Source organism: Epargyreus clarus, unplaced genomic scaffold (genome assembly GCF_041222505.1).
Source record: "Epargyreus clarus isolate Ecla_fem2 unplaced genomic scaffold, WU_Ecla_fem_2.2 ptg000006l, whole genome shotgun sequence".
Lineage (NCBI taxonomy): Eukaryota > Metazoa > Arthropoda > Insecta > Lepidoptera > Hesperiidae > Epargyreus > Epargyreus clarus.
In genome coordinates, this window is record NW_027332214.1 from 11,382,020 (window position 1) to 11,407,887 (window position 25,868).

A 25,868-nucleotide genomic window follows, 5' to 3' on the forward strand; every position below is an offset into this window, starting at 1 on the left:
TATTTACCGTTATACATAGATACATATAGGAACTTCAATAGAGAAGATGGTTTTAAGTTAGCCCAAACGTGGAATCCAGTGGTTAGTTTGTGCAAGTCACAAATAGTGCAAAGTACGGAGCGTAAGGATATTGTCAGTGTTGTGTGTCGTGATATGAAACCTAGAAAAGAAAAACGAACTAGACGTAGGGTAGATAGATTAATCTACCACTAGTACTTGTCAACGGTTTCTCCCCTCCACCTCAGTTTCGCCGTGACCACGATCCATGCAACTGGGTCGAAATATCGGCAATAAAAAACGCATATCGTGAGTACCCGTTACATAATAAAATGTCTCAATTCCGCGATAATTTTAGTCTAAAATCATATATCAAGGTAAGTGTTTTGAAGGTGGTATAGCCCGCGCCAAACTTCTAACGCTCTGAAGATTTGCGCGCAGGTACACTCCGTAGCAACAATAAGGGCTCACTAATGCAGCTATGTACCGTGGTCGAGAGCGGACAGCGGACGGGTACCGGAATCGCACTGGTTTCGTCCCGCTAATATCTACAATTTACTGTTTAGAACTTTGGCGCGGACTCTAGAACCCATTCTGGTTTGACTCCGCCGGCACCATCGCCGCACCTATTTCTGCCTAATAACAGCATGAATAGAATAAGTCAGGCATATAACGTCTCTAACAATATTCATACTCAAAGTAAGTTAAGAATTCGTAACACGCACGTAAAAATCGATTGGCTTAAAGTTAGTTAAAAATAGTTGTACCCAAGTTCCATACAATGTTACAAAATTCATTGTACCTACAGAATATTTATTAATATTTCATTTGTACCTACAGAAAATATGTGAATACATTTTGAATTAATTTCGATTTTTTGCTCTATGACTATTTATTTTCAATGTAAAATTAATGTCAGCCGGTTATTCCTCTCATTTTTTTAATGTCCTCATTCGACCTAGCCATGTAAATGCACAATTTGAATTTAATACAATTTTACATAATTATAATTACGAGAAACTTTAATTAGGTAAGGGTTAATGATCTTAGGTACATTATGTAAATGCTATGCAAACTACAAAACTGCATGGGAGTTAAAATTTTAAATAGAGTAAATAAGCTAGCTCCATATAGGAACGTATACTGATAGCAGCGTAGATGTAAGAATTTCAGTTTCTTATTCCCGGAATCCAGTTTTCGGATAATCATTCAGTTTTTTCTTCAGTAGTTCAGTAATCTTTATATTCACTTTTTAACTTACCATTGAAGGAATATATTATAAGGTAATCTTTATTTCTGAGAGGTCATTAGAATTTTCTCAAAGACATATTTTGTTACCACTTAGCCAACGTGGTTGAATATGGCTTAAATATTTCTCATTCTGAGAGCAGAAATATTTCTTATTCAATACTTATAACATTTTCCAACTTATTTTTTTTTTATATCGACGCAGTTATTAAATGAAATATAACTTAAAAAATAATATGATTATGCAACGAAGCAACTTCATAGTCAATACATCTATGAAAATATAATGCATGTAAGAAAACACATTGATATGTTTCAAAAAAAATAGTACCCACCATAACTTTAATACCAGAAATAAAGCGAAAGAAAAAACTATCAATAACTAAATATAGATTTTGTAAGGTGGCTAGATTTTACATGGGTATTCGGTACTACAATAAAATACCCGACCACATCTTGAATCTCACAGAAAAAAAGTTTAAACTTGTCGTTAAACATGCTATGTAAAAAAGCGTACTATAGGCTGAATGACTATTTGACTGATAAAACGGTGTGGTCTGAAGTAGTTCCAGCTCCACATGTACCATTAAGTTAAGTTTGCCAAAGTATAAAATATTTATTTAAAAAGAAAATGTGTGTTTTGGAGTTTCTTTCGCCGCTTCTTCTCCATAATGAAACAGCTTGTGAAGTGGTGGTAGATGTAATGACATTCAAAAAGTGCTCTGTAAAGAACCTATTTTGAAAAAAGAATTTTTATATTATTTTTGGGTATATTTTTATGGGTATTTTTCTAAAGTACATTTTATTAAATAAGTTTTGAATGTTTCTTTATTTATATAAATATACCTGTTTCCAGGTGTTAGAAGTTCTATCATCGTACGAGCCGGAGCTGCTGACGTGTGGCGCTCCCCCCGCAGGTGTTACAGAGCCCACAGCGAGGACTCTGGCGCTGCTCGCCGACCTCTACGACAGAGAGCTGGTCGGGGTTATCAGCTGGGCCAAACTCATACCCGGCTTCACGGATTTGACGCTTAATGACCAGGTTAGTAAGGCTACAGTTGTTACAGTATACAGTATAGTGGTAGTATAGTTATACTAACAATTATATAGTTTTACTTTATTAATGTAGGAAATTTGAGGTATATAGGGCCAAATGGAAAGTTCATTTATACCTAGAAGGTGGAGAACCCTTTGTGGTTCGACACCTATTTCCTATTTCTGCTTAATAACAGCAGTGTTAGGTGCTGCTGTGTTCCGTTTTGAAGGGTGTGGTAAGGGAGACATACTTTTCTAAGGCGTTCCAGCTTATTCCTCAGAAGTAGCAGCGCTTCTGTGGCGGACCTCAGGTAGGAACATCTAATCCTATCCGGAGTTGATTACAGATGTCTATGAGCGGCAGTTGGCACTTATCATCAGGTGGACTGCATGCTTGTCTGCTACTCCTATATTTTGAAGAAAATACTAATTATGTTAAATTTCATTTAGTAGTTTTAGTGCCTACTAAAAATTCGACCGTTATTATGAATCTTTAAATACATATTTTAAAATCTTTATTGATGGACACAATGAAGTCGGTTAAATACTCTATAATAACAAAAAGAAAGAAAATTTGTTGATAAAAAAAAGAGAAAAATGTTCATAACTGTTTTGGCTTACTCTATTTATATGTATTATGATATTATAAATTACTGATGAGATTATCAAAGTATTATCATACGTTTATCATTTGTTAATCGATTTTTGCGATAGGGAACTATGAGTTTTAGTTTGGATGAAATAGATCCTGTATGTTACTGTATACATGTTTTATGTCTATAAGAGGTATAGTCGTGCCTTCTAGAGTTGAATGTATTAGTCATAATATTGCGAAAGTCCCAGTGCCCCGATAACATATGTCAAGTTGCACTTGATGTATGTACTGAATGTACGTTACGCACCTATTGCACGTAATGCACGTAACGTGGTATCGTATGTATAATAAGTGTAAACTTTTAAAGTGTGTAAAGTGTAGTTTTGGGACTAATTTACACCAGCATTCAGCGGAATTCGCTTGCAACTCGTCAACAGTAACCCGGTATAAATATTTAGTCGTCGATTTCCCAGTCATCGACCGTCGACTATTCGAGTGTCTTTGTTAACAACTCCACCGGTCCACCGAACTTCCCTAAAGGCCACAGTCAACAGTATTTTCAGCAAGTCGAATTTGCTCGTCAAATTCGTAAATATTTCTATCCAAGATCGAAATTACTCAGTTTCTAGTATGATGTAATTATCAAGAATCTATCTTTGGTTAAATAACATTGAATAGATTGATTATTAATATCGGGCTTTAAAGAAAAAAAGAAAAATAATTGATTCAGCAAAATATACAATGAAACACGCAAAATATAAAAAAAATATAACAAAAATATTATAACATTTTTAACCGAAAAGGTCTCCACTCAGCTTTCATGTTTCAGGCGACCGTAGTCACCTGCAACCCTGGTATTCTGTGGAGCCTATATGTAGTCAATGCTCAAACTCAGTCGCCTTTCGCGTTTGATATAGGAATTAAACAAAATAAAGATTTGTACACCGGATCAACCGGTAGAGTATGCCGAATGCAATTACTATGTATGAACAACTTCATAAACGCATTCTTTTACAAATAAATAAATTCATTCAAATTCAGTCATTCATTCATTCATTTGACTACCCTAGTAAATGTGCCGTAAAATCTTATTGTGCCCTCGTGCCCCCAGATGCGGCTGCTGCAGAGCACGTGGGCGGAGATGCTGAGCCTGATGCTGGCGTACCGCTCGATGTCGGCGGCGGGCGCGCTGCGGCTGCGGTTCGCGCAGGACTTCGCGCTCGACGAGCAACAGGCGCGGGATATCGGCGCGCACGATCTCTTCGTACAGGTGATATACGTTTACTTGTTGCTATTCGATCGTCCGAAATTGGTCTGTCGGTCAGTCTGCGACAGTTTTTATATTGTCGGAGATGTCGACTATTACAATATTTTTGCTAACATGTTTCAATTCCATGATAAATAATAAATAGTTCCATTCAAAATCGAAATTTTTATAATATTTATTTAATAAAATTAACACAATTCCAATGACAAGTTAGCTCTATTTCTTGTGATTCTCCTTTATAGAATAAAAAAAATCAGTAACTGACGTGCACATATATCGGTAACAAACACTATGTAGATCCTGAAGAAGAGATAGATCTACCTGAAGTCAATTGCAGATGCGTTGCCATTTTTGAGGATGAAATATCTTCTAGAATATGTAAATTATCTAGCAAGCACCCTCTTCTAACGAAGGGGATATAGAGAGATATATATTTATCCGAGGCATTATAATTTAGTCCTCAAGTTTAGCAACACATCTTTGGTCAACCTGAAATAGAAATCTATTCACCATCAAGTGGACTATATGCTCGAAAAAATACGTCAAAAGTAACTTGAAGGTTCGAATCCGGCGGCACCACCGCCACACCTATTTCTGCCTAATAACAGCAGTTTTATGAGCTGCTGTGTTCCGGTTTGAAGGGTGTGGTAAAGAAGACATACTTTTCCGAGGCGTTCCAGCTTAGTCCTCAGGGGTAGCGGCGCATCTGGGGCCGACCTCAGGTAGGAATATCTAATCCTATCTGGGGTTGATTACGGATGCCTATGGGCGGCAGGAGCCACTTACCATTAGGTGGACTGCATGCTCGACTGCTACTCCTATTTTATATTTAAAAAAACATAAGTGATAGGTTAATCCCTGCTCCTAAATAATGCATACAGCATGTGTATAAAAATTTATAATAGACTGTGTACGGGCTAATACCGTACATATAATAATTAGTGTTTTGTCAGCATTTTGGGTCCCGCGCGCGGTCGTCATAAGCAATTTACCTCAGTACGCAATTAACTGTCTACCGCGACGCGTGTACTCAATCTATCTCTATTTTGTATTGTCATAATCTCATTGAATGTGGATAAATAAATCATAGCATGTAACTAGCCTTTTCATCATAGCAACTAGCTTTTACATGGTCCTTCGAGCCGGATACTTTTAAAAATGTACCGGAAAAATTGTTTAAGTTAAAACTTAAAAAAATCTTATTACAACATAATTTTTATGACATTCGTGAATTTATGACATTTAATATAAATTAGTTAACGTTTAATATAGTGATAATATATAATGTAATGTTAAATCTTTGTTGAATTAATTGTATTTAATTGTATTGAAATTGAATTGTAATATTTGCATGCTATTAAATTAATATAGCTGAATATGATACAAATGTATATATTGTAAGACCTGTAATGACTAATATTCATGGCAAATAAATGATTAAATGATAATGATTCGTCTGTTTTGATCCCCAGATCTCGGGCGTGACGCGTCGGCTGGAGCGCGCGGCGGCGCTGCGCGAGGAGTGCTACCTGCTGAAGGCGCTGGCGCTGGCCAACTCGGAGGCGCGCATCGACGAGCACGCCGCGCTGCGACGCTTCCGCGACGCCATCCTCGCCGCGCTCAACGACGCCGTCTCCGCGCTCAGGTGGGTGCTGATCACCGTTTTAGGGTCCGTTCACGCAGACCGGCTCGGAGAGGAGAGCAGATTTTTATCATATTGGAAACAGATTTAAGGTTTATTTTTGCATGTGCACTTCTTTTGTCATTAACAATACTTGAACGTGTTTCGTGTGAAATAATAAAAGGAGCCGATCGGCTCTAGCTGCGTGCTCATTCTTCCTCGCGCAGCCGATCGACTTGTATTGCGAGCGCATCCGCTTTTAGATCTTTACCAGCCGGTCTATGTGATATAGTTGGCGCTCCGTTCCGGCCAATTCCAAGCGTATACGATCCGGGCTGTGTGAAAAGAAAAATGCGGGCCGATGTTCTCCGAGCCGGTCTGTGTGAACGGACCCTTACCATTTGCACGTCTGTGTTTTATTTGTAAAGGAAATGAGTGATTTTAAAGGTGGTAGAATCCGCGCCAAACTTCTAGTCCCAAAAACCCGCGTTTCAACTTTCAGAACACTCTTCCATATAGGAAATATAAATAGAGATAGAAATGCCCGTAACTGTACAAATATAAAGATTTGGAGATGAGAGAATATTTAAATTAAAAAAACGTAGTTATAGCTTAATGATCGTTTACTAAAATTCGACCGTCTATCCTAACGGTTCAAAATTGAAATCCTAGATGTAAAAATTTATAAGTATCTCTGCCTAACCACAACTTTAAAATAGAAACAAATGTTTCACACTATGATTATAACTCAAATACAAGTGTGGTTCTGGTTTGCGGCATCAAAACGTGCATAGTTTTACCACTTTATATTTTTCTTTAGCTTAAAATTTGGATCCAGTTTAAGCTAAAATTTTATTTACCATCACACTGAGACAAGGCCTGTATCCAGTAGTGAGATAACAATGGGTCGATGAAGAAAAACGAACTATTAAAATAGTTACGGACTTTTTTATATATTTACAGTAGCGAACTTGTTAATGAATGTTTATTACTTGGACATTTGTCCAAGAGTGATAATGATGCACGATGTTTCAGATAAAATCAACTGCATATAGAACAGGTTCTATCTGAAGTCAATCACAGATGGGTTAACATTATTGAGCTGGCATTCTAGCCACTGAAACGCAAGTATTATGGTTAACGTGTTATCGATGGTACTTTCCCAGCGAGCCATATCGTTCTTTGCATTTTTTTATATAACGTAGGAGTAGCAGACGAGCATGTAGTCCACCTGATGGAATGTGGCTACTGCCGTCCATGGACATCTGTAATCGGAAAAGAATCCTTTAGCCGCCACACCCTTCAAACCATAACACAGCAGCGCTTAACATTTCTGTTATAAACAGAAATAGGTGTGGCGGTGTTGCAGCCGGAGTCGAACCACAACGGTTTCTTCTACCACCTTTAAAGTGTATTACAACAGTTGTGTACGTTCCAGGCCGTACAACGCGAACGCGGCGCTGCAGCAGCTGCTGCTGGTGCTGCCGGCGCTGCGGCTGGCCGACGTGGCCGTGCGCCGCTTCTGGGCCGCCGTGCACCGCGACCGCCGCGCGCCCATGAACAAGCTGTTCGTAGAGATGCTCGAGGCCTGTCTGCGGTAGACCCGCACCACACCGCCTCGATGTATTGTCTCGTACCAACGTTGTCGAGAGAGATGGCGCCACTTTCTTCACGAATAAGCTGTACGCTCTAGAGATGCTCGAGGCCTGTCTGCGGTAGGCATTACTGTCTGGTAACAACGTTGTCCGCGCTGGAAGTGATGGCGCCACTTTCTTCACGAATAAGCTCTTCGTCAAGATGCTCGAGGTATATCTGCGGTAGGTACGTACCACCTCGATGTACTGTGAGCTGTGAGAGATGGCGCCACTTTCTTCAGGAATAAGCTCTACGCTCTAGAGATGCTCGAGGCCTGTCTGCGGTAGGCCGCACTGTCCGGTTGCAACGTTGTCTACTCGCTAAGAGATGGCGCCACTTTCTTCACGAATAAGCTCTACACCCATGAACAAATTCTTCGTAGAGATGCTCGAGACCTGTTTGCGGTAGGCCATACTGTCTGGTAGCGACGTTGTCGACGCTGGTAGACATGGCGCCACTGTCTGGTAGCAACATTATCTACTCGCAAAGAGATAGCGCCACATCCTTCAGAATCAAACTACGTAGACATGCTCGAGTTAGGTTGATTTCGAAGATTTCCCGGCCGTCTTTAGTACGTCAAAGACATTATCTCTTGGGAACGCGCTGAATCGCAACGTTTTCGCAACCTCGCTGTCGACGGGACGAAGAAACTGTATAAGGTAAAAGCTATTCACGTCATCACACTAGGCCTACCGTCGACTGAATATTGAAGATACTGTCTCTTAGTTGCCGCTAACATCTTGAATTCGATAAGAGATGGCGCCACTTCTCAATATCTACGTCGAGATGCTCAAGGCCTATCGCAACCACATGCTACGTACGTTAAATATACTATGTTCTCAACTCGTTAAGAGATGGCGCCACTTTATTCAGCAAACGGACGGTACGGAACCGCTACTGTCTCGTCTATCAACAGCGGTCCGCAAATCTTCAAGTCCCTACCTTCATTAAGCTGTTATGCCTTTGTTTCTCCTTATCAAAGCTTGTTGCAGCGCCAACTCTGTTCTTTCAGCGACGACTATATGCATCAAACCTGTCTCCATCAACTACATGCATGTTTAATAGTTGATAGCAGTCACACCTTGTAAACGCGTACTGGCGTCCAATGCCTTTGGAGAGACAGAGAGACAAAATGGAAATACGTTGTTCTGCAGGACACATCACATTATATCATAAGTATGAAGATGAATGATCTCCTTAAATCAAGATAAACAACCATCAGAAATGATGATACCTGATATGTTGTATATAAATAAAGTAGAGGGGCTTCTATCATATCTTCGATGGATCTCCGGGGGTCAATAGCTGAGGGCCGCTGCAGACGAGACTACAACAAGCTTCCACGTATTTGCAAAGTACGTTTTGAAGTTTGTGGCGTAATGTGTAGTGACAAGACTTACGTGGGGCCGCGACTGTTCAGTGAGTCGGAGTGGACATATCAATCAGCTTAGCTCGGATGCGATATGTTAATGCATTTACCGTTTCGGTTTACAATTGTTAGGTGTGTGTGTGTTTGTTCAGGTCAACGATCTGCGGTTTATGGCTGTGAAGTGTTTTCAACCGTGTACGTTGGAGTTGAGCGTATACCACGTAATTTTAATAAGTAACACATAAGTAACATCATTTTCTTTCAGTTTCCTATTTTCTTATTATATTGGAACTAAACACATAATAGGTCTGTTTTTTTAACTGCAATATTACTGTATTGAAGCTGAATATGAGTTTTAAAAATTGGAATTTAATAATACATTTTTATTTGAATTTATTATTTATCTTTTATATTATTCACTGGAGGCTATTGCGTCACAGAGGAGAGAATTGAATATCTAAATAATGTTTTGAGGTAAAGACTTGTCTTTATTTTATCTTGAGAGGAGAGAATATCGTGTTGTGTGGAGAAGATTAATAACTAGATTGTTAATAAAAGTGGTTTACATCAACTCCGACGTGTCTCGGGCGGGTGAAGTCGCGCCCCCGCGCCATTAATGTACAAAACATGGACGGATTTAGTACAAAACTTGTTACTATTTTTGTATAATATTAAAGGTATATTCTAGTTTTACTGTGTGATAAGGTTCGGACATAACTCATGGTCGAGGAAACAATCCAGGGAGATTAATTGTAAAACTTGTTTAATGAAAAATAATGTTTTGTGACGTTTGTAATAAAAAATAATACATTATTTATTTTTAAATATCTTAAAATAGATATATATAGAAATAGCTCTTAAAATATTACCTCAAAAATGCGCCGAATCACAGGATCAGTTTGATTTACAGTCTCGATAAGTTTTGTGATGGTCAGACACATGGTTGTTTATTTTGGGTACTACATTTAAGAAATTGGCTGATATATGCTGCCTGCATTTTCATTTGTTTTGCATTTACAGTTAATTTCATGTTTTTAAAGAGAGTGGTTCATATTTTTACATAGATGGCGCCAGCATTTTATATTTCAAAGTATTGATTACGAAATTACCATATATGGCATGAATAATTAAGGTGAAAAAATTTTGAACATAGTTATCAGATCAGGAACTCCAAAATTTGCATTGATTAGCCACAATAAGAGAGTGTCTGATTATTCCCCTTTGATAACTTATTATGTATTGATGAAGTAATTCTCCCAAGTCATTGTTTCCTCGACTGTCCCTATATCGTAGTAGTCGGTGAAGCGGGCGCCGTTTTCGGCTCTTATGTATATGTTAAACAAATGTTATATATGTCTAGATATTGTTCCGGAACAAACTTTAAACTTTACTGCTTCCTAAAAATTGTCTCCTGTCTTGACCTTACGATACAACTACAAATGTTGAATTTACAGCATTTTTTGACGATTTTCTGAACTCAACTCTTAATCTAGACATGTATAATATATATGACGTTAAAGTGTTATTTTGTCAGTTTGTACGCGCGTATACTGGACGTTTGTGGCTCACGCAATTTTTAGCTACCGGGTGCTTCGACCGTACATAAATAACATATTATTAATGACACACATAGTTATACATATTTTCTAACAATGTAATCTATCTATTTATAGACTGTTCCACTAAAAGTGTATATATTATTCATATACAACACATAGACTTTTATATCCTGAATCGTTATGTGTGGAAATGAATTTTAATAATCGTGACGTTATTCGATCGAAATGTAATTAATGCATATTATATTGTACGTACATGTATAATCGTTATATATTTGAATAGATTTAATAAAAGTGGAACAGTATTATGGAACAAATACCTCATTGACCTGTTACCATTCACTGAAAGTGATCTATACGTGGAATATATTAACAAATATATTGTAATATTTATGTACCTACCGACAACGATCAGAAGAGTTGCTGTGACATGTTTATACAATTTGTACCGATTTTCACGCGAATAGAGTAGTTTACATTGTAATGTAATAATAGAATTTGTAAAAGAAATTTTGTATACCGTTTGTATACATATTACATCGTCAATTTTGCAATTACTTTCTGATCGTACATATAACGTGTGCTGGTTTTGTGAAGGGTACCCCGATATTTGAAGAGTCTTAAGCAATATTTAATAGTTGTTATAAAAGTTCCCAATAAAAGTAAGGTTGTTATCGGGATACAATCATAAAAGCAGCGTTCCCCCAGTTATAGCATCTATCAAAAGGGCATATTGTTAAATTAGATTAGATATAGTACATCACACGCGAGCTGGGCGCGCGGTAGTGCGCGGCGCCAAGTTCGGCTGCCACACGCCGTATGTAATATTTTGATGGATCTTGTAACTGGCCGTGACTAACGTGGAAGCGATCAATGACTGTGTATATAATATAATTTCCAGTGATTTAATTTAAAGTGTCCTGTTGTAGTTATTCTTATGTTAAGAATATTCAGCTATTTATAGGTTTTAATGTTTTAGATGTAGTGTGGTGATAGTCTCAGGGTGTGAGAGTTGTACAAAAGTGAGATGTGCCAGAATAGTTAAGTTTATTGATTAAAAAAATATTTGTTTAGTATTTGATCTGCTATTACTGCGAGATGTGCGCGGGCGTGTGACGCCTGCGTTCGGGTAAAATGTTTTATTTCTACAAATAAAGGAAGTTGTAAATTATGTGTATGTTTATTGGCCTTTCAGCATTTCATTTCATACATGTCATAATGTTCTATGTTAATATTATGAAACTGTAAACTTCTAGTTAACACGAAGTTACTCATATTGATAATGAAAAAAAAAACCTTTATTTAAACATATTTATTTATCCATCTATTTACATTATTGAATCTTAACATTAACCTTAAATACGTGACAATACTTTTAACTAAAACAATCGAGATAACATTAATATGTAAAAGAAACAGAACTACGTAAAAATATAGTGATTTGATGAAACAAAATGTTAAAGATTCAGTTGTAATTTGTTTATTCTTTATTCAAAACATTTCTTTTGGCTGCTTATTATTATTTCGAACAAACATTCCATTCAACTTGCTTGCCGTTGCTGCCGTACCATTTTTCTTGCAGCCATTTCATTTCTTTAGGTGTTTTCAAATACGTGGTGGCGGTGGCGAGGTTCGATAATTAATAGCGTGTATAAAACAATCTTTATCGTCACGGTATTCTTAACAGTCTTACAGAGATCAGACAATAGCAAATTGGTCGTACAAGAGTTCTCGCACTTTGTAATACTCTTCCGATAGCACGCCCTCTAGCGCCACGCGGCCGTTCTCCAACTGAAATAAATAGAAAATTTGAATACATATTTAACATTTGAAATTTGTTTCTAAAAAAAACAAGTGCTTGTATGAAGAAATTGTTAACTGTCAATCTTTTCACCTTACTGATTCCTAAAAGCATTGTCTCCTGATACAACTACAAATGTTGAATTTACATCAATTTTTGATGAATTTCTGATTTCAACTCCTAATCCAAAACATTTCTTGTGCGACGGCATTTTTAAGTTTCATAGCTGATATTATTCATTTCTGTGATTGTGATCAAACTCGAATATTTTCTCGTTATCATAGCGCGTTTGTTCAATTGTGTATAGTTGTTATAGTTTTCGTTTTTTGTTAAGTTTGGTAAAGTTTTTGTCTTGTGAATTTTGACAGTGACATTTCTTTGTTTACAATTTGGACACCTAATTATGAATCAGACTATAGATGTCAACCCACCCGTCGTATCGCGATGGTACCATTGCAGCATTCTAGAGCTCCGGCCACGAACTCCGCCGCGAGCCCGTGCCGCGCGATGGCGGCGCGAAGCTCCGACAGCCGCAGGGCGTTCACGAACGTCGCCGCGTGTGCCGTGCCCCGCGCCGCCTCGAGCGACATCACGGTGTCTAGTGCGGTCTCGTCTGTAAATAGTATTTACTTTTTAACAAACTTCGAAAATGAGGTTGTGTATTCGGATTTATATTTTTTTAAAGTAATGTGACGGAATAGTCACTACCGGTTTGACGCACAAAGGGTTCAGGTTCTATCTCTGCCCAGACAGAACATTGAGATGACGTACGCCAACACGATATACTTTACACTACCTCAATGATATATAATTTTAATGGTGGTAAAAAACCTTTGAGGTTCAACTTCGGTGGCACCACCCACACATATTTCTGTCTAATAACAACACTGTTAAGCGCTGTTTTGGTTTGAAGAGTGTGGTAAGTGTCTTTCTTCACTTTTCACGTTTCAACTTAGCCCACATGTTTACGATGCGTCAGTGGCCGGACCTCAGGCAGGTAATTGATTCTATCTATAATTGAATACGGATGTCCATGGGCGGCACTAGCCACTTATGGCTGGACTTCATGTTCGTCTGCCACTAGTATATTATATAAAAAAAGAAACCAAAAGATTTATGCGTACCGTGTCCAGCGTCTCTTGCCCTGGGCGCGGCCACACGCGCGGAGAGCCAGGCCAGCTCGGTGTCGCCGGCCGACCGCCACGCCACGCCACTCATCAGGCTGTCCGTCAGTTTCACCTGGAAAACACACAAAATATTTATATATTATACTACTAAAAAAGTATTAATTTAAAAGTTCAATTCAACGTGGTTCAACATGAATTATATTTTAACCTAAAAATAACAGAACTGTGCTACGTTGCATTTCGGTAAACATGCAACCTAGATGCTAAAATTTCGATTAGTTTGTGAGAGGAAGTTGATTCAGTAATTTTTTACAATTTTCTTAAAGTTACTATATATACTTCATGTCTCATGACTGTGATGATCCCAAATTTATATTATATATTATTATTTATCTTATTAAATTATATTACAGAAAACAATATTTACCTGATAAATGTGTGACTCTGTAGTAGCATCGACGGTATCACCTCTGTTTGGCGTAAAAATCTTCTCTATACCTTCAGTTTCGCAGTGTTTACTGAAATATAAAATTATTTTTTATAAATATTGTTTATGTAATATAATTTGTAAAACAGTTGTAAAGACAGGCGACGATAGTTGTCGGCGAGTGTCGTAGTTGTTGACGATCGCCTTGCGACGGTTGATAGGGATAGCGGGCGACTTCCAACGAATGTCTCCATCTCCTAAAGAACTGTCGGCGTTCGTCGGCAATAGTCGGCAGGTACTGTCGCTCATATAATTGGTAGAGCCCAACACGAAGCAAAGTCAAACAACTTACAACAACAAGTACAACAACCCTAGTGTTTCTATACCACAGCAGCACACGTGCACTTTCTCAATTCTTCTCGTCCGCCTTTACTAGACCGCAAAACGACCAATAGAAGACTAGAAGCAATACGACCTACAACGCCACGCCCTTGCTCCTGACTACCAGGTATAGTCCGCGCCAAACTTTAAGTCCGCTTGGAAGTTGTTGCGCGCAGGTGTAGTCACAATGGGGTTGAACACAACGCCCGCGCTGTCTTCGACAAGCTGTTGCGACAAGACTCATTTCTATATTCAGAGCGGACTATCAGTTTGGTGTGGACTTTACTCAGCAGACCCGTCACCTGAGCGTGAGCAGCGCGCGCGCGGCGGCCCGCAGCCCGACGACGGCGCGCGGCTTGGCGTGCGCGACCAGCTCGCTGTACTGCACGCTCACCCCCCGCCCCGTCACCTGAGCGTGAGCAGCGCGCGCGCGGCGGCCCGCAGCCCGACGACGGCGCGCGGCTTGGCGTGCGCGACCAGCTCGCTGTACTGCACGCTCACCCCCCGCCCCGTCACCTGAGCGTGAGCAGCGCGCGCGCGGCGGCCCGCAGCCCGACGACGGCGCGCGGCTTGGCGTGCGCGACGACGCGCAGCAGCGACTCGCCGTCGCAGCGGCCCTCCAGCTCGATGTACTGCACGTTCGCCTTCACCGCCACTTGACGCACCGACGACACGCACTTGCTCGGGATCTCCGCCATCTCCTCTGGAAATAACGCGAATTTTAAATTATAGGGACTCTTATTAAAGAGGTTTATGATAGCCGTCATAACCTAGTGGTCAGAAACTTGGCAAGTACTACGTATTTATCTTAAATACGCACCTCTGTACGCACTTCTAAAAAAAAGTTCTCAAAAATGTGTGAAGTCTACCATCAACTTACACTTAGCCAGCACAGATGACTAAAGCTTTAATTCACTTTAAGTTCAGATCCGTACCCAGAAGTGGAACTGCAATAGGTTTATAATATAATATGAACATACAGGAATTTTATAGGTTACAGTCAGATTACTCACCATCAGGGTCTTCCTTGACCGGCGGCAGGGGGGGTACATCTCTAATTTCGCCTTCGGCATCTACAATTTCAGCTAACCTGTAATCTTCTGGCTGTAAATAATAATACAGGGCCAATGAATGATTGCAAGGTAAAATGTACGTATGTGTGGTGTGTGCGTTTGTACGTGCATGTAGTAGCGGATTTGTTAATATGTTTGCACCTGTGTAGATGAACTCGTGTAAATGCATGTCCGTGTAGCATCACTGACCCGTATAAGCTCCCCGTAGTCATCCGCTCTAGTCCGCTCCTCGGGGCAGGGGTACATGGCGTGGGGTCGCTTGTCAGCATTGTTATAGGGTTTTAATCGGGCGTGTCTAAATCAGTTAGCATAAAATGTGCATACGTATAGTGGCTTGTACGTTTGTATGTCTGTGCACATGTATGCTCGTGTACGTGCATGACCGTGTAGCATCACTGACCCGTATTAGCTCCCCGTAGTCATCCGCCCTGGTCCGCTCCTCGGGGCAGGGGTACATGGCGTGGTGCCGCTTGTTGGCCTTGAAGCAGCCGCCGGGCCGCGCGCCGCCCCGCGCCGGGATGTCGTGCCGCCCCGTCACCACCCACATCTCCAGCTCGCCCTCGGACTCCGAGTCCGAGGATATGCCACCTGCCTCCTCCCTGGTGAATCACGTTTTTGAAATGAGAGACTAAATATCATCTGCCTCCTCCCTGTTTTTGATGTGGAAACTTGTGAATTGAAACTAGATGAAACGATAATAATAAAAAGATACAAAGCACTTATATCTATAAAATTCAGCCTGCAAGTGAATGAGTTCTTAGCACTGCAATTTAAAACTCGATGACACAATACTAACAAGCAATTATTATAAAAATAGATGTTAAAATACAACATATGAACTCCACTCATTATTTTCAGAATACACATTGCAAGTTCTTTAAACACACGACAATTTTATATTTCTTTAAAATGCTAATGCTAATGATATAAGGTGTGGCCCTGATGGAGACAGAGTGTCCCACAGAAAATCTTAAATTGTTTGCTGCCTTTTTGATATCCAATTTGTTCATTGAGTGTCTGACGAGTGGTACATATTTCATACCTAAATAGATAGAGATTTTTCCATGAGGTAGCCTGCCTACAGTATAGTTATAATTAAAATGATATAAAATGCTACGTAACATACTTGACAGAGCTATTAATCTTTATCCGCTGTTGCTGTAGGAATTCCTCAAGTTCCTCCCCCTCGAGCCGCACTCGCTTGCTCACCGTCAGTTCTATGGTGCGGTCGCCGCCCTTCTCGATGAGGTCCCGCGCTAGAGTGCCGGGGGAGGTCCTGTAAATATTAAAGAAAACATTTATAAAGTATGAGCATGAAAAAGTGGTCGTTTGTACTTATGTTGGATATTTTAAATTATTTTGAGGCGCGACAGAAAAGTCGTTACATTTATAAAAACCGAAAGTTACTGATATTTTTATATTGTTATTTTTGGGTGACCCATCATAGTGTGACTTTTTGGGTGACATGCATGTTCATTGTAAATGCATCAATTTGTATGTTTACCTTTAGTTCTTATTATTTGAGCATGAAGTATGCTCCAGGAATTCTCCATTTAACCACTCAGTCTCATTTCATAATACACTAGTTAACAAAAAACTTTCTCACAGTGTGCTACTGATTCCTATCTTGGCTCTTCACATCCATTTGTAAAATTACTTACATAATAGTTGCAAACATACCTGGCAGTGAGCACAATAGAGTTCTGAGGATACGGAGCCCATAGCAGGAAGAGATCCCTCGCGAACCCAGTTTCTAGGTCAGGGAAGGAGGCCAGGACCACTTTAGGCCCCGGCGTGCGCGTGACCTCGATGACGGAGTGGCACAGCTGCAGGTGGCGTAGCGCGAATGGGTTAGACCGAGCACCTTCAAACGCGCGGGTTAACTTGTCGCTCATCCATTCGATCTGGAATATATTTTAAATGATAATTGATTGCTTTGTTACATCAGTAACATTGTCATAGTGTTTTCGTAAAGTATGAGTTACGTAGGTAGTTTAGGTAGTATATAGTATGAGTGTAAGAAGAGTGCCAACAAGCATGTTTTAATAGAAAACATTCAACTGCCGTGATATTTTAACTTATGTTATAATGATGATACCAACCTTCTGTATTCTGGTTAGAAGAGTATGCAAAGACACAAATTGTAATGGGTGGCAAACTTTGTGGTTGAATGCAGGTATGACTCCAATTACTCTCCTTTTATTATTTTTTCTAAAATTTCAAAGATTCCAACACTTCCATAGATTGCATTTATAAATTATTTTTATGCTCACCTGAGACTTAGCAAACTCCACAACATTGTAGCTAACATTGGAGAGCAGTAACAGCGAGTAGGCAACCAGCCCAGAGTCCTTGTTCCTCCACAGCTGATCCAGCATGTGTGCTAGCTCCAGTACCCTCCCTGCCGTGTCTGTACACACTAGGACCGAGCCACCCCCTCGAAGGGTGCTTAGGATTGTTGCTGGAATATTAGTAAAAAGTATAACATTATATACCTACAAAATATTATAAAGGTACACAAAGATAATCTTAAATAGATACACCATTCAGAGCTATTGGACTTTTTATACTGTAATGTCTACCTGTTGGTAAGTGGCTACTGCTGCTCATGGACATCTGTAATCAACCCCTGATAACATTAGTTTTCTACATGAGGTCGGCCACAAATGCGCCATTACCCCTTTGGTGGGTTGATAGTTTCTTTATTTAAGGTGAAATTAAATTAATTTTTAGGATGACGATAAAAGACAAAACAGGATGATTAATCATAAAGATATTTTAAATTGTCGAACCAAAACTCAAGTATGTTCATGTAATAGATGTGCCAATTAATTGTTATTTTTAAAACACTTACTCATAAGTTTTTCATCTCTCAACCTTCTTCTCTGCTGGACATAGTCTGCATTCATGGCTCCAAGAAGTAATAGGGATGGCCTCATTATTCTCTCAATCTCACATCTGTACAGAATGATTTTCAAATAAACATTTTTGAAAATAGCTTGTTTCTTAATAATCTATAGAGGTATTTTAGCTAACAACAAATTTAAATAATTAATCTGTATAGTGATGATCATAAAATCAATTTTATACATGTAAGATTGTGGTTTGATAATACCTAGAGTCTTAGACTATACTATAAATAAGGAAAAATTCTGAAAGGAGTTTTAATAATAACTAAAACTGCATAATTGGACTTGGAAATATTTTTTTTTAGCAAGGAATCCAGTTTGTTTCCAAAGAAGCCTATCTGAAGCAACTAGTAATTATTACAAAACTACTTAAAATAGCTAGCATGCTACTTTACCCACCCATTGAGATGTCTCTCTTTCTTGTGGTTGAAATCTGGTGCATACACTATATCTTCCTCACCAGGAGCTGCAATTCTCCACACAGTGCCACCAAGAGAGTGGCCCGCTGGCAATGGTGTTATGCGGATACCTAAACCTTTACCTGAAATCAGAAAACAAACCAGTTTCATTTGGATATTCAAATAATACATTTTTTTTGTTAATGCTTATTTGCAAATTAAAAATTTTAGTTGCACAATGGACATCTAATATAATCTGTAATACAGTTTTTGGAATAAATTAAGATTTCACCTAGGTTGTTATGAGGCAGATGACATATGTGGAAATATAGTCTAAGTTTTCTCATATTACCATGGGTTGGATATAAGCTCTATTTAGAGTTATTATACAATAATTTACAGGAAAATGCCATCAAAATTTACTCTGTTGTATGTTGTATGAAATAAACATTTTAAGTTAGTATTGGTACATTTTAATTTTTTTTTTTTATTTTTTTTTTTTATAATATAAGAGTAGCAGACGAGCATGCAGTCCACCTGATGGTAAGTGGCTACTGCCGCCCATGGACATCTGTAATCAACCCCAGATAGGATTAGATATTCCTACCTGAGGTCGGCCACAGATGCGCCGCTACCCCTGAGGACTAAGCTGGAACGCCTCGGAAAAGTCTGTCTCCCTTACCACACCCTTCAAACCGGAACACAGCAGCGCTTAACACTGCTGTTATTAGGTAGAAATAAATTATATGTATACAAATACGTAGCTGAAGATATTTAACTCTTTTTACCTTTCATATCAACGCTCTGGTTATACTTCAACTGCGTAATCTTGTCAAAAGCAGAGTCCACATCATCCAAAGTGAACAGTTCAAAATCTGACACATTTCTATGAGACTGGTAGAGGTCGTACATGAACATCTGACCCATCTTGTAGATAGGTAGCGTGGCATATATGGGACAGCTGAGGCCAAGCTGGCCCACTGCGTAGGGCAGAGCTCCAAGGTGCAGTGGATCTGAATGAGACAGGAGTACTGCATCTATGCTGTTTATGTGCCTGGAAAGTAAAGAATGTCATATTTTACAATTGTTTTCCTATTGCCATTGTTAATCAAAAACTTGTTATTTTTTTAACTGATGAAATTGAACTATCTTGTGATTATGCAGCTCTTTTAAGATTAAAGATAGGCACAACTGTCTGTCAATATTAACCCTTTATTGTAAGCCACTGGTATCTTCCTATAATGGAAATGCTTTAGACTAAATCCGACATGTTGGTCAGTTGCAAACTGGTAGATGTTATACACTTTGAAAGTTTTCTTAGAGAACACACAGCTGTGTTTTATGGCCGAAGAAGACATTTTCAATATTATTTTCTTGCTAGTAGGACTAATCCAGGACAATGTATAAAATAAAAACCCTCGAATTACAATACAAAAATAAGATAGTGATGTGTTGGAACTGTACCAAAATATAACCTCAAACTAACCTCTTAAGCTGATTTATAAACTCCATATCGAATTTCTCATCCCAGCCACAATCCAGAAGGAACCTGAACTCGTCCACTTGTAGCACATAGCACGGCGGAGTCTCATCTCCGGCACCCGAGAGACAGTGCAACTTTATAATCGAAGTCATTCTGTATTATTTCAAAAAATAACAGTAATATATTGCGTTTAAATACAGTATATGCTCATTTCTTATTGCTTTTGTTTTAAAGAAAATATAACAAACGTATTCTATGAAAAAACAATATTTAAAATTTATTCCCGGCAAATACAAATAAATCTACAAATATTTACCTATAACTTCATGTCTACAAACGAAACGAACGAAGAACAACTTTATTGTGCGTAGCGTCACTGTCATGTCAATGTCAACGTCACTATCATATTGCCATTTATGAGCATGTCAATAATCATTTTAAAGTAGATTTTTTACACTTGGATTCTAATGTTTTGCCACGTTATTCCCGAGCTTTATTCAAAGTTTAATTTATTAGTCGTAAGGATAATTCTTATCAACACTGATGTAATCGGAAACAAATTACTTTTTTAACTATTTCTGGGCACATACGATTTAAATGTAGTAAAGCTAATATGAAAAATTGCATCGAAATCTGTTCATTGATTTAGAGATTAGCATGTTGAAAATATTCATAAGCAAACGGACGCGAGTCGAGAACTTTATATCATTCATATTATTTATTGATAATGCTACAAGTTCACCAAAAGACGAAAATTGCAGATATTTTAATTTTTTTTGCATTATTGTATAACAATATTGTGTGAGCAAGGGGTCCCGCCATATTTATCTTTAATTAAACAAATTACCACGAAATAGAAGAACACAATTCTATTCCGCCTGGATTAATTATATACTTATACCTTTTTTCTAAAGCACTTTATTTAAATAAAAGATTCTCATAGCAATTTATTTTTATTTAAATCGAACCTTATTTAATTCGTAGGTTTACTCTCATACTTATAGGCCAATTTCATGTCCGTAATTTCCTTAAAAATCTTGTTACTACCGTTATCACAAATTTGAATCGGTTCGGTCTTATCGTTAACTTCTTTAGGAGGCAGCAAGTCAGTATAAATAGCCCCAAGAAAATTGAGTTTGGAATTAGCCGCATCTATTTTTGATTGTGATGCCGAATTAGATTCGTTGGGTAGATTAGCTCCTGATTTGCCGTGCGCATTGTTAAGATTATCTTCTTTATTATAAACGAAGGATATTCCGTCGGGAATACAGTCGGGAGGTTGTTTATTGATCTCTGTTGGGGATGATTCAATTGGTACAGGCTCTTGAACCTGCGTGCTACAATTTTTAGAGGATTTTTCTTGTAGTCTGAGAAACCTTTCGTTTATACGAGCCTCTGCAAAATATATAAGAGTTATATTAGGATGTCATGGAAATTTAGGGACATTTATCTACTTTATATGACTAGAAATAGAAAGTTATTGAAATGAATCTATTTATTATGTAAATTAAATCTATTTTTAATGTTTTCAAAGATTCTAAAACTAAACAAAGTACCTACTAATAAAGCCTAGAATGCCTATTATTCCTATGGTGAGTTTTAATTTATATTCTTAATAAAAGAAGATATAGAGAAGTAGAAATAATAGATTGAATTACCATTTATTTTTTTCACTACGAAGTTTAAGAAGAGACATAGGACAAACATGCTTAATACCATTAGCATATATGCCCACCATTCTATCCTTGTTGTCTGAAATGGTTATCTTTGTTCAAAACAAGATCTTGGTGTGAACTAAAAAATGTACCTAGTTGTGGATTACAATATCAATTTCCATATACAAATCTTACAGCACATAGTATAACTACATCTCGGAATTTAATTTATTTAGTAAAGTGACTAACCATATTATAACCGACCCGTCAAATATTCCTAGAGCTAGGGTATAATCAAATTCTAATTTAATTCTCTTAACTACTTTATACTTCTTAACTTCATCGAGAAAGATGTCATAAACTTCAAATTTAATTTATTTTTCACAACCATAGAAGAACAATATTACATATTACTTACTCTGAGTTCACAACTGAGAAAAATGTGGGCATTATGGCATTATCACTCCGAATCTGATTAAATATTATTAATATTTAATTTGAGATTGTAATAATTGCGTTCTGCCACCAAATTCTGATTGGTCTGTGCCAAATCAGTGTATTATAATTTTCCTGTAAACAAAAAAACAAAAAAGATACAGAGTGCTTCAATAAAACATATGGCAGGGGCGCCACAATACCAACTTAACCCACTTGACTCCGTGCAGAAACGCGCGGTCCGAATCGTCAACGACCCCACGATCTCCGACTCGGTTAGAACCTTTAAGTTTGCGGAGGGACATAGGTTCCCTCTGTGTGTTCTACCTGATTTACAGTGGTGAATGTTCCGAGGAACTATTTGACCTGGTGCCTATGTCACCATTCCTCCATGGCACCACTCGCCGAAGGATGAAGTTCCATCCACACCAACTGGACTCGTGGCGGTCCTCCACGGTTCGGTTTGCACGGACGTTCTTGCTACGAACGTGTAAGATCTGGAATGAACTTCCTCCTGAGGTATTCTCAGAGCGCTATGACATGGGGCTCTTCAAAAAAGGGGCAAAAATAGGCTCTCATACAAAACGGCAATGCATTGACGACTCCTCTGGTGTTGCAAACGTCCAGTGGAGTCCAGTCCAATAGTTAACGCCGCCTGTTAACTACTTTCCATCAGGTAGTACGTCTGCCTAATCGTTACGTTAAACAATAAATATATATATATATATATATATATATATATATATATATATACATTATATATATATATATATATCTCAAAATGGCGTTTCTGTTGGCTTGCTTATTCTCCATATAGTGTGAGCGAGATACAAATTTAAAGTCATACTTGTCATACAAGATAACTCACTTGAATACCGTAGTTGGCAGCCAATAGCGTAGTTCGCGAAGCAAATTAACCGATATTGACAACGTAGGGCGTCTCGCGACGTGTCAGTCCGACTGAGAGCTACAAATGTAGTAAACACCGATAGATATATTTTACATATTTGCAGAGAAACGTCTGCGGTACTAAATAAGTTAGAACTCTTAGAAGTTCGGTTTCTGGAAAAGCACCGCCGCACCTTTTCCGTCTAATAAAAAGATTGTTAAATTCAGCAGTATTTTGATTTGAAGAGTGTAGTAATATGCGACGCGATCTAACTTAGTTTTCAGGTAGCACTACCAATGAATTTTGGATCACCTCACGTGGGACTAATCTGAATTTGATTACGGATGGGCGGCAGGGGCCACATACCATCGAGTTGATTGCATGTCATTTTTCACTTGTATATTACAAAAATACATATTTTTACAATCCAATAATAGGCTATTTCAGAAAAGGTCTGAAATGTAATGAAACGTTGTTAGTATTTTTTGGATTGGTATTCGATATACTATACTTACATAAAAAAACTTACTACTTGTCCATTTTACACTGTGGTCAAAATGAAATTAATTTCAAAGAATTTATACACTAAATTTATTACCTTGAAAATAATAACCCGAGAAATTTTCGTCCTTGGAAAGTGTGTTGATAGTATTAAGCAAATTATGAAAGTTCCGGAAGTCTCTGTACGTGCCTGGATTCTAAACAGCCCTAACAAATGTAATCATAGGTGTAGGCGTGTGTTTGATAAATAAGTTGAATTATGTGTTATGCCTCAATAGAAAATGTGCCTAAAAGTACGTTTTTTTTATATGTTTCTCGTTCACACATTAAGGACAGAGAGGTAATGTTCTTTTAGATTGGAATCTATAATGAAACAAGTAGGTTTAACATCGTAACAAGTGGTCAAATGGAAAACTGTGGTTCTACCTACTACCAGTTGCATTGCTTCCAGTTGTATCCTTAAAGACAAGTTGCGTCGTGCCTTATAAGCAGAACGTTTTGGTTGTTATGTTTCACTTCTGTTATAAGATAGAAAGTTGTGGCAGTGGTGTCACCGGAGATGAACCATGGAGGGCTCTACTATCTTCACAAAACATTCAGGTACAGGTACGCATTTATTTATTTTCTCCACCAGTACTTAGGTATTAATAGAAAGTGTACAAACATTTTCAATAAGTCTGAAAATGCGTTGAGTTCGTACTTCGGACCTTGGTACAACACGACTTCACGTATTTATTCACGTTTTTGAATACTAAACTTTATGTAAAATATTTGCAGCTCTAAGTATTCTTAGCTCGACGTTCTAACTTGGAGCAACTCGATCGGAAGTTTAGTGTTGCGTGTTGCCCATAACTTACCGACGTGTCTATCCACATGCAAAAACGTTGATCACCAACTTTAACTTGGTAGGTACACGTGTTTTGTGTACAGGCAAGTATGTTTGCCTTCGAACTTTGTGATTTATCGACCTTAGTACATGATATGCTTATACGTACCTATTTGTGAGCTATGCCCCGCGGTTTCACTCGCATTTGTAAATCGTGACATTTCATGGGTTTACTTTTCAGCGGAGTCCTATTTTTATTTAAAATCAAATTAACCTACGCTAGATTTTAATTGCCATAAAATATATACGAGTACCATCATATATATTGGTATCAGGTTGTTGCGAAGTAGTTTTAATCCTAACTTAATAGTGGAAGTCTCGTTGAAATCGGTGCAGCTGTTTTGGAGATTAGCCTGGTATAAGTATGTTTTCTTTACGACAGCCTTCAAACCGTTCTGGATTACCTGGTACACCTATTTCTGCCTATTAAGAGCAGCGCTGCTGTTATTAGGCAGAAATAGGCAGTGGTACCTCTAGTCGAACTACAAAGGGTTCTACACTAAAGGGATGCAAAAATAAGTGTGGTGTGGCGCACCCAGAGTTGAACCTCAAAGGATTGTACATCTTATTGAGATTTGTTATAATGTAGATGTGGTTTAGATAGCTGTCTGCCGGAAATCAAACCCACAGCCCAATTATCGCAAGTGACAAGTCCATTACCATTGTAGTTATGTGCAAAGTTTTAATAGAACAGTCCAGAACATTCTCACAATCACGAGACACCGAATAAATTCCGAGAACGTCGTAAATATTTTCGCAGATGGAATTACGAGTCTTCTTTATTATATGAACGGAGATAAATCAGATAGGCTTTTCTGTTTCGTAAAACAGGTCAGCAGACGAAAGACGGAATGAGATACAGTGGGCCGCGAAAGTTTTGATGAGGTTTATTGAAAGACATAAAATGAATCACTTATCAGTCCACTGCTTCATTACTGGGCATGGGTCCTCTAAGATTGAGGAGCAATTCTTTGTCTATCACGCTGGCCTACGCGGGATGTCACTTGTCACGTGGCTGTCACGTGGGTGTGCCCTCGTACGTGGGTCCTACACGCACATCTTTTTTAAATACTTTTTAAACGCGCGTAGCTTCAAAAAATATATTGATTTAAATGTGGTTAGGTATAGCATGGAAAGCGAAATTCATAAAGCAAGGCCATCACGCTCTGAACACTTAAATGGAGCACTCAGTTGTCTTAAATTAGTTCTACTACTTCTTTGAAGACTTTAGACTTGAGATAATAACTTGTGTGTTAGTAAAATGGCGGCGGAGCGCGTCTAATTACAAGAAACTTCCGACTCATTACTGTGAAACTGAAACAAAGAGCCATGCATAAAGAACGTAAAGCAAGAAAGTTCGGTGAAGGATGGTGTACCCGACCATTGTAAATGGACACCACGAGTCGTAAGCGAAACTCCGCTGCGAGTTTTAATCAGTAAGCAGACAGGGAGGAGGGGAGGTCTATTTATTTTGGAAGGATAGACTGCACGTTCGGTTCGCGCGCAAATGCATGGCGCGTTCGCAATCAAGGTAATGTTGCCAGAAGCGTCAGGTGCGTTCCGTGGCGGCGGCCCGC

At 38.5% G+C, this 25,868-nt stretch overlaps 2 protein-coding genes and 1 long non-coding RNA gene across 7 annotated transcripts in view; 1 reads left to right on the forward strand and 2 right to left on the reverse strand.

The window, feature by feature from the left end:
* ERR (estrogen-related receptor) overlaps positions 1 to 11,497 on the forward strand; it is a 48,271-nt gene extending 36,774 nt beyond the window's left edge. For all 5 annotated transcript variants that reach the window (XM_073074088.1, XM_073074089.1, XM_073074087.1 and 2 more), the window contains 4 exons: positions 2,102 to 2,287; positions 3,987 to 4,145; positions 5,615 to 5,787; positions 7,202 to 11,497. In XM_073074088.1, the coding sequence (XP_072930189.1) occupies positions 2,102 to 2,287; positions 3,987 to 4,145; positions 5,615 to 5,787; positions 7,202 to 7,364 (681 nt within the window). In that variant the 3' untranslated portion in view covers positions 7,365 to 11,497. The remainder of the gene's footprint in view (positions 1 to 2,101; positions 2,288 to 3,986; positions 4,146 to 5,614; positions 5,788 to 7,201) is intronic.
* A 126-nt stretch (positions 11,498 to 11,623) lies between these two features.
* CPSF2 (cleavage and polyadenylation specificity factor subunit 2) lies at positions 11,624 to 20,228 on the reverse strand. Its single transcript, XM_073074079.1, has 14 exons — positions 19,929 to 20,228; positions 19,231 to 19,496; positions 18,444 to 18,585; positions 17,990 to 18,093; positions 17,409 to 17,596; positions 16,816 to 17,039; positions 16,262 to 16,411; positions 15,536 to 15,734; positions 15,076 to 15,166; positions 14,579 to 14,765; positions 13,682 to 13,772; positions 13,252 to 13,366; positions 12,559 to 12,740; positions 11,624 to 12,117 (listed from the first exon to the last, which is right to left on the reverse strand). The coding sequence occupies exons 1-14, from the start codon at positions 20,075 to 20,077 to the stop codon at positions 12,025 to 12,027; spliced, it is 2,181 nt and encodes a 726-aa protein (XP_072930180.1). The 5' UTR covers positions 20,078 to 20,228; the 3' UTR covers positions 11,624 to 12,024.
* Positions 20,229 to 20,868: 640 nt separating this feature from the next.
* Positions 20,869 to 21,958, reverse strand: LOC140742521 (uncharacterized). Its single transcript, XR_012102292.1, has 3 exons — positions 21,830 to 21,958; positions 21,584 to 21,677; positions 20,869 to 21,320 (listed from the first exon to the last, which is right to left on the reverse strand). It is a non-coding gene; the product is annotated as an uncharacterized LOC140742521 (long non-coding RNA).
* Between the last annotated feature and the right edge of the window lie 3,910 nt (positions 21,959 to 25,868).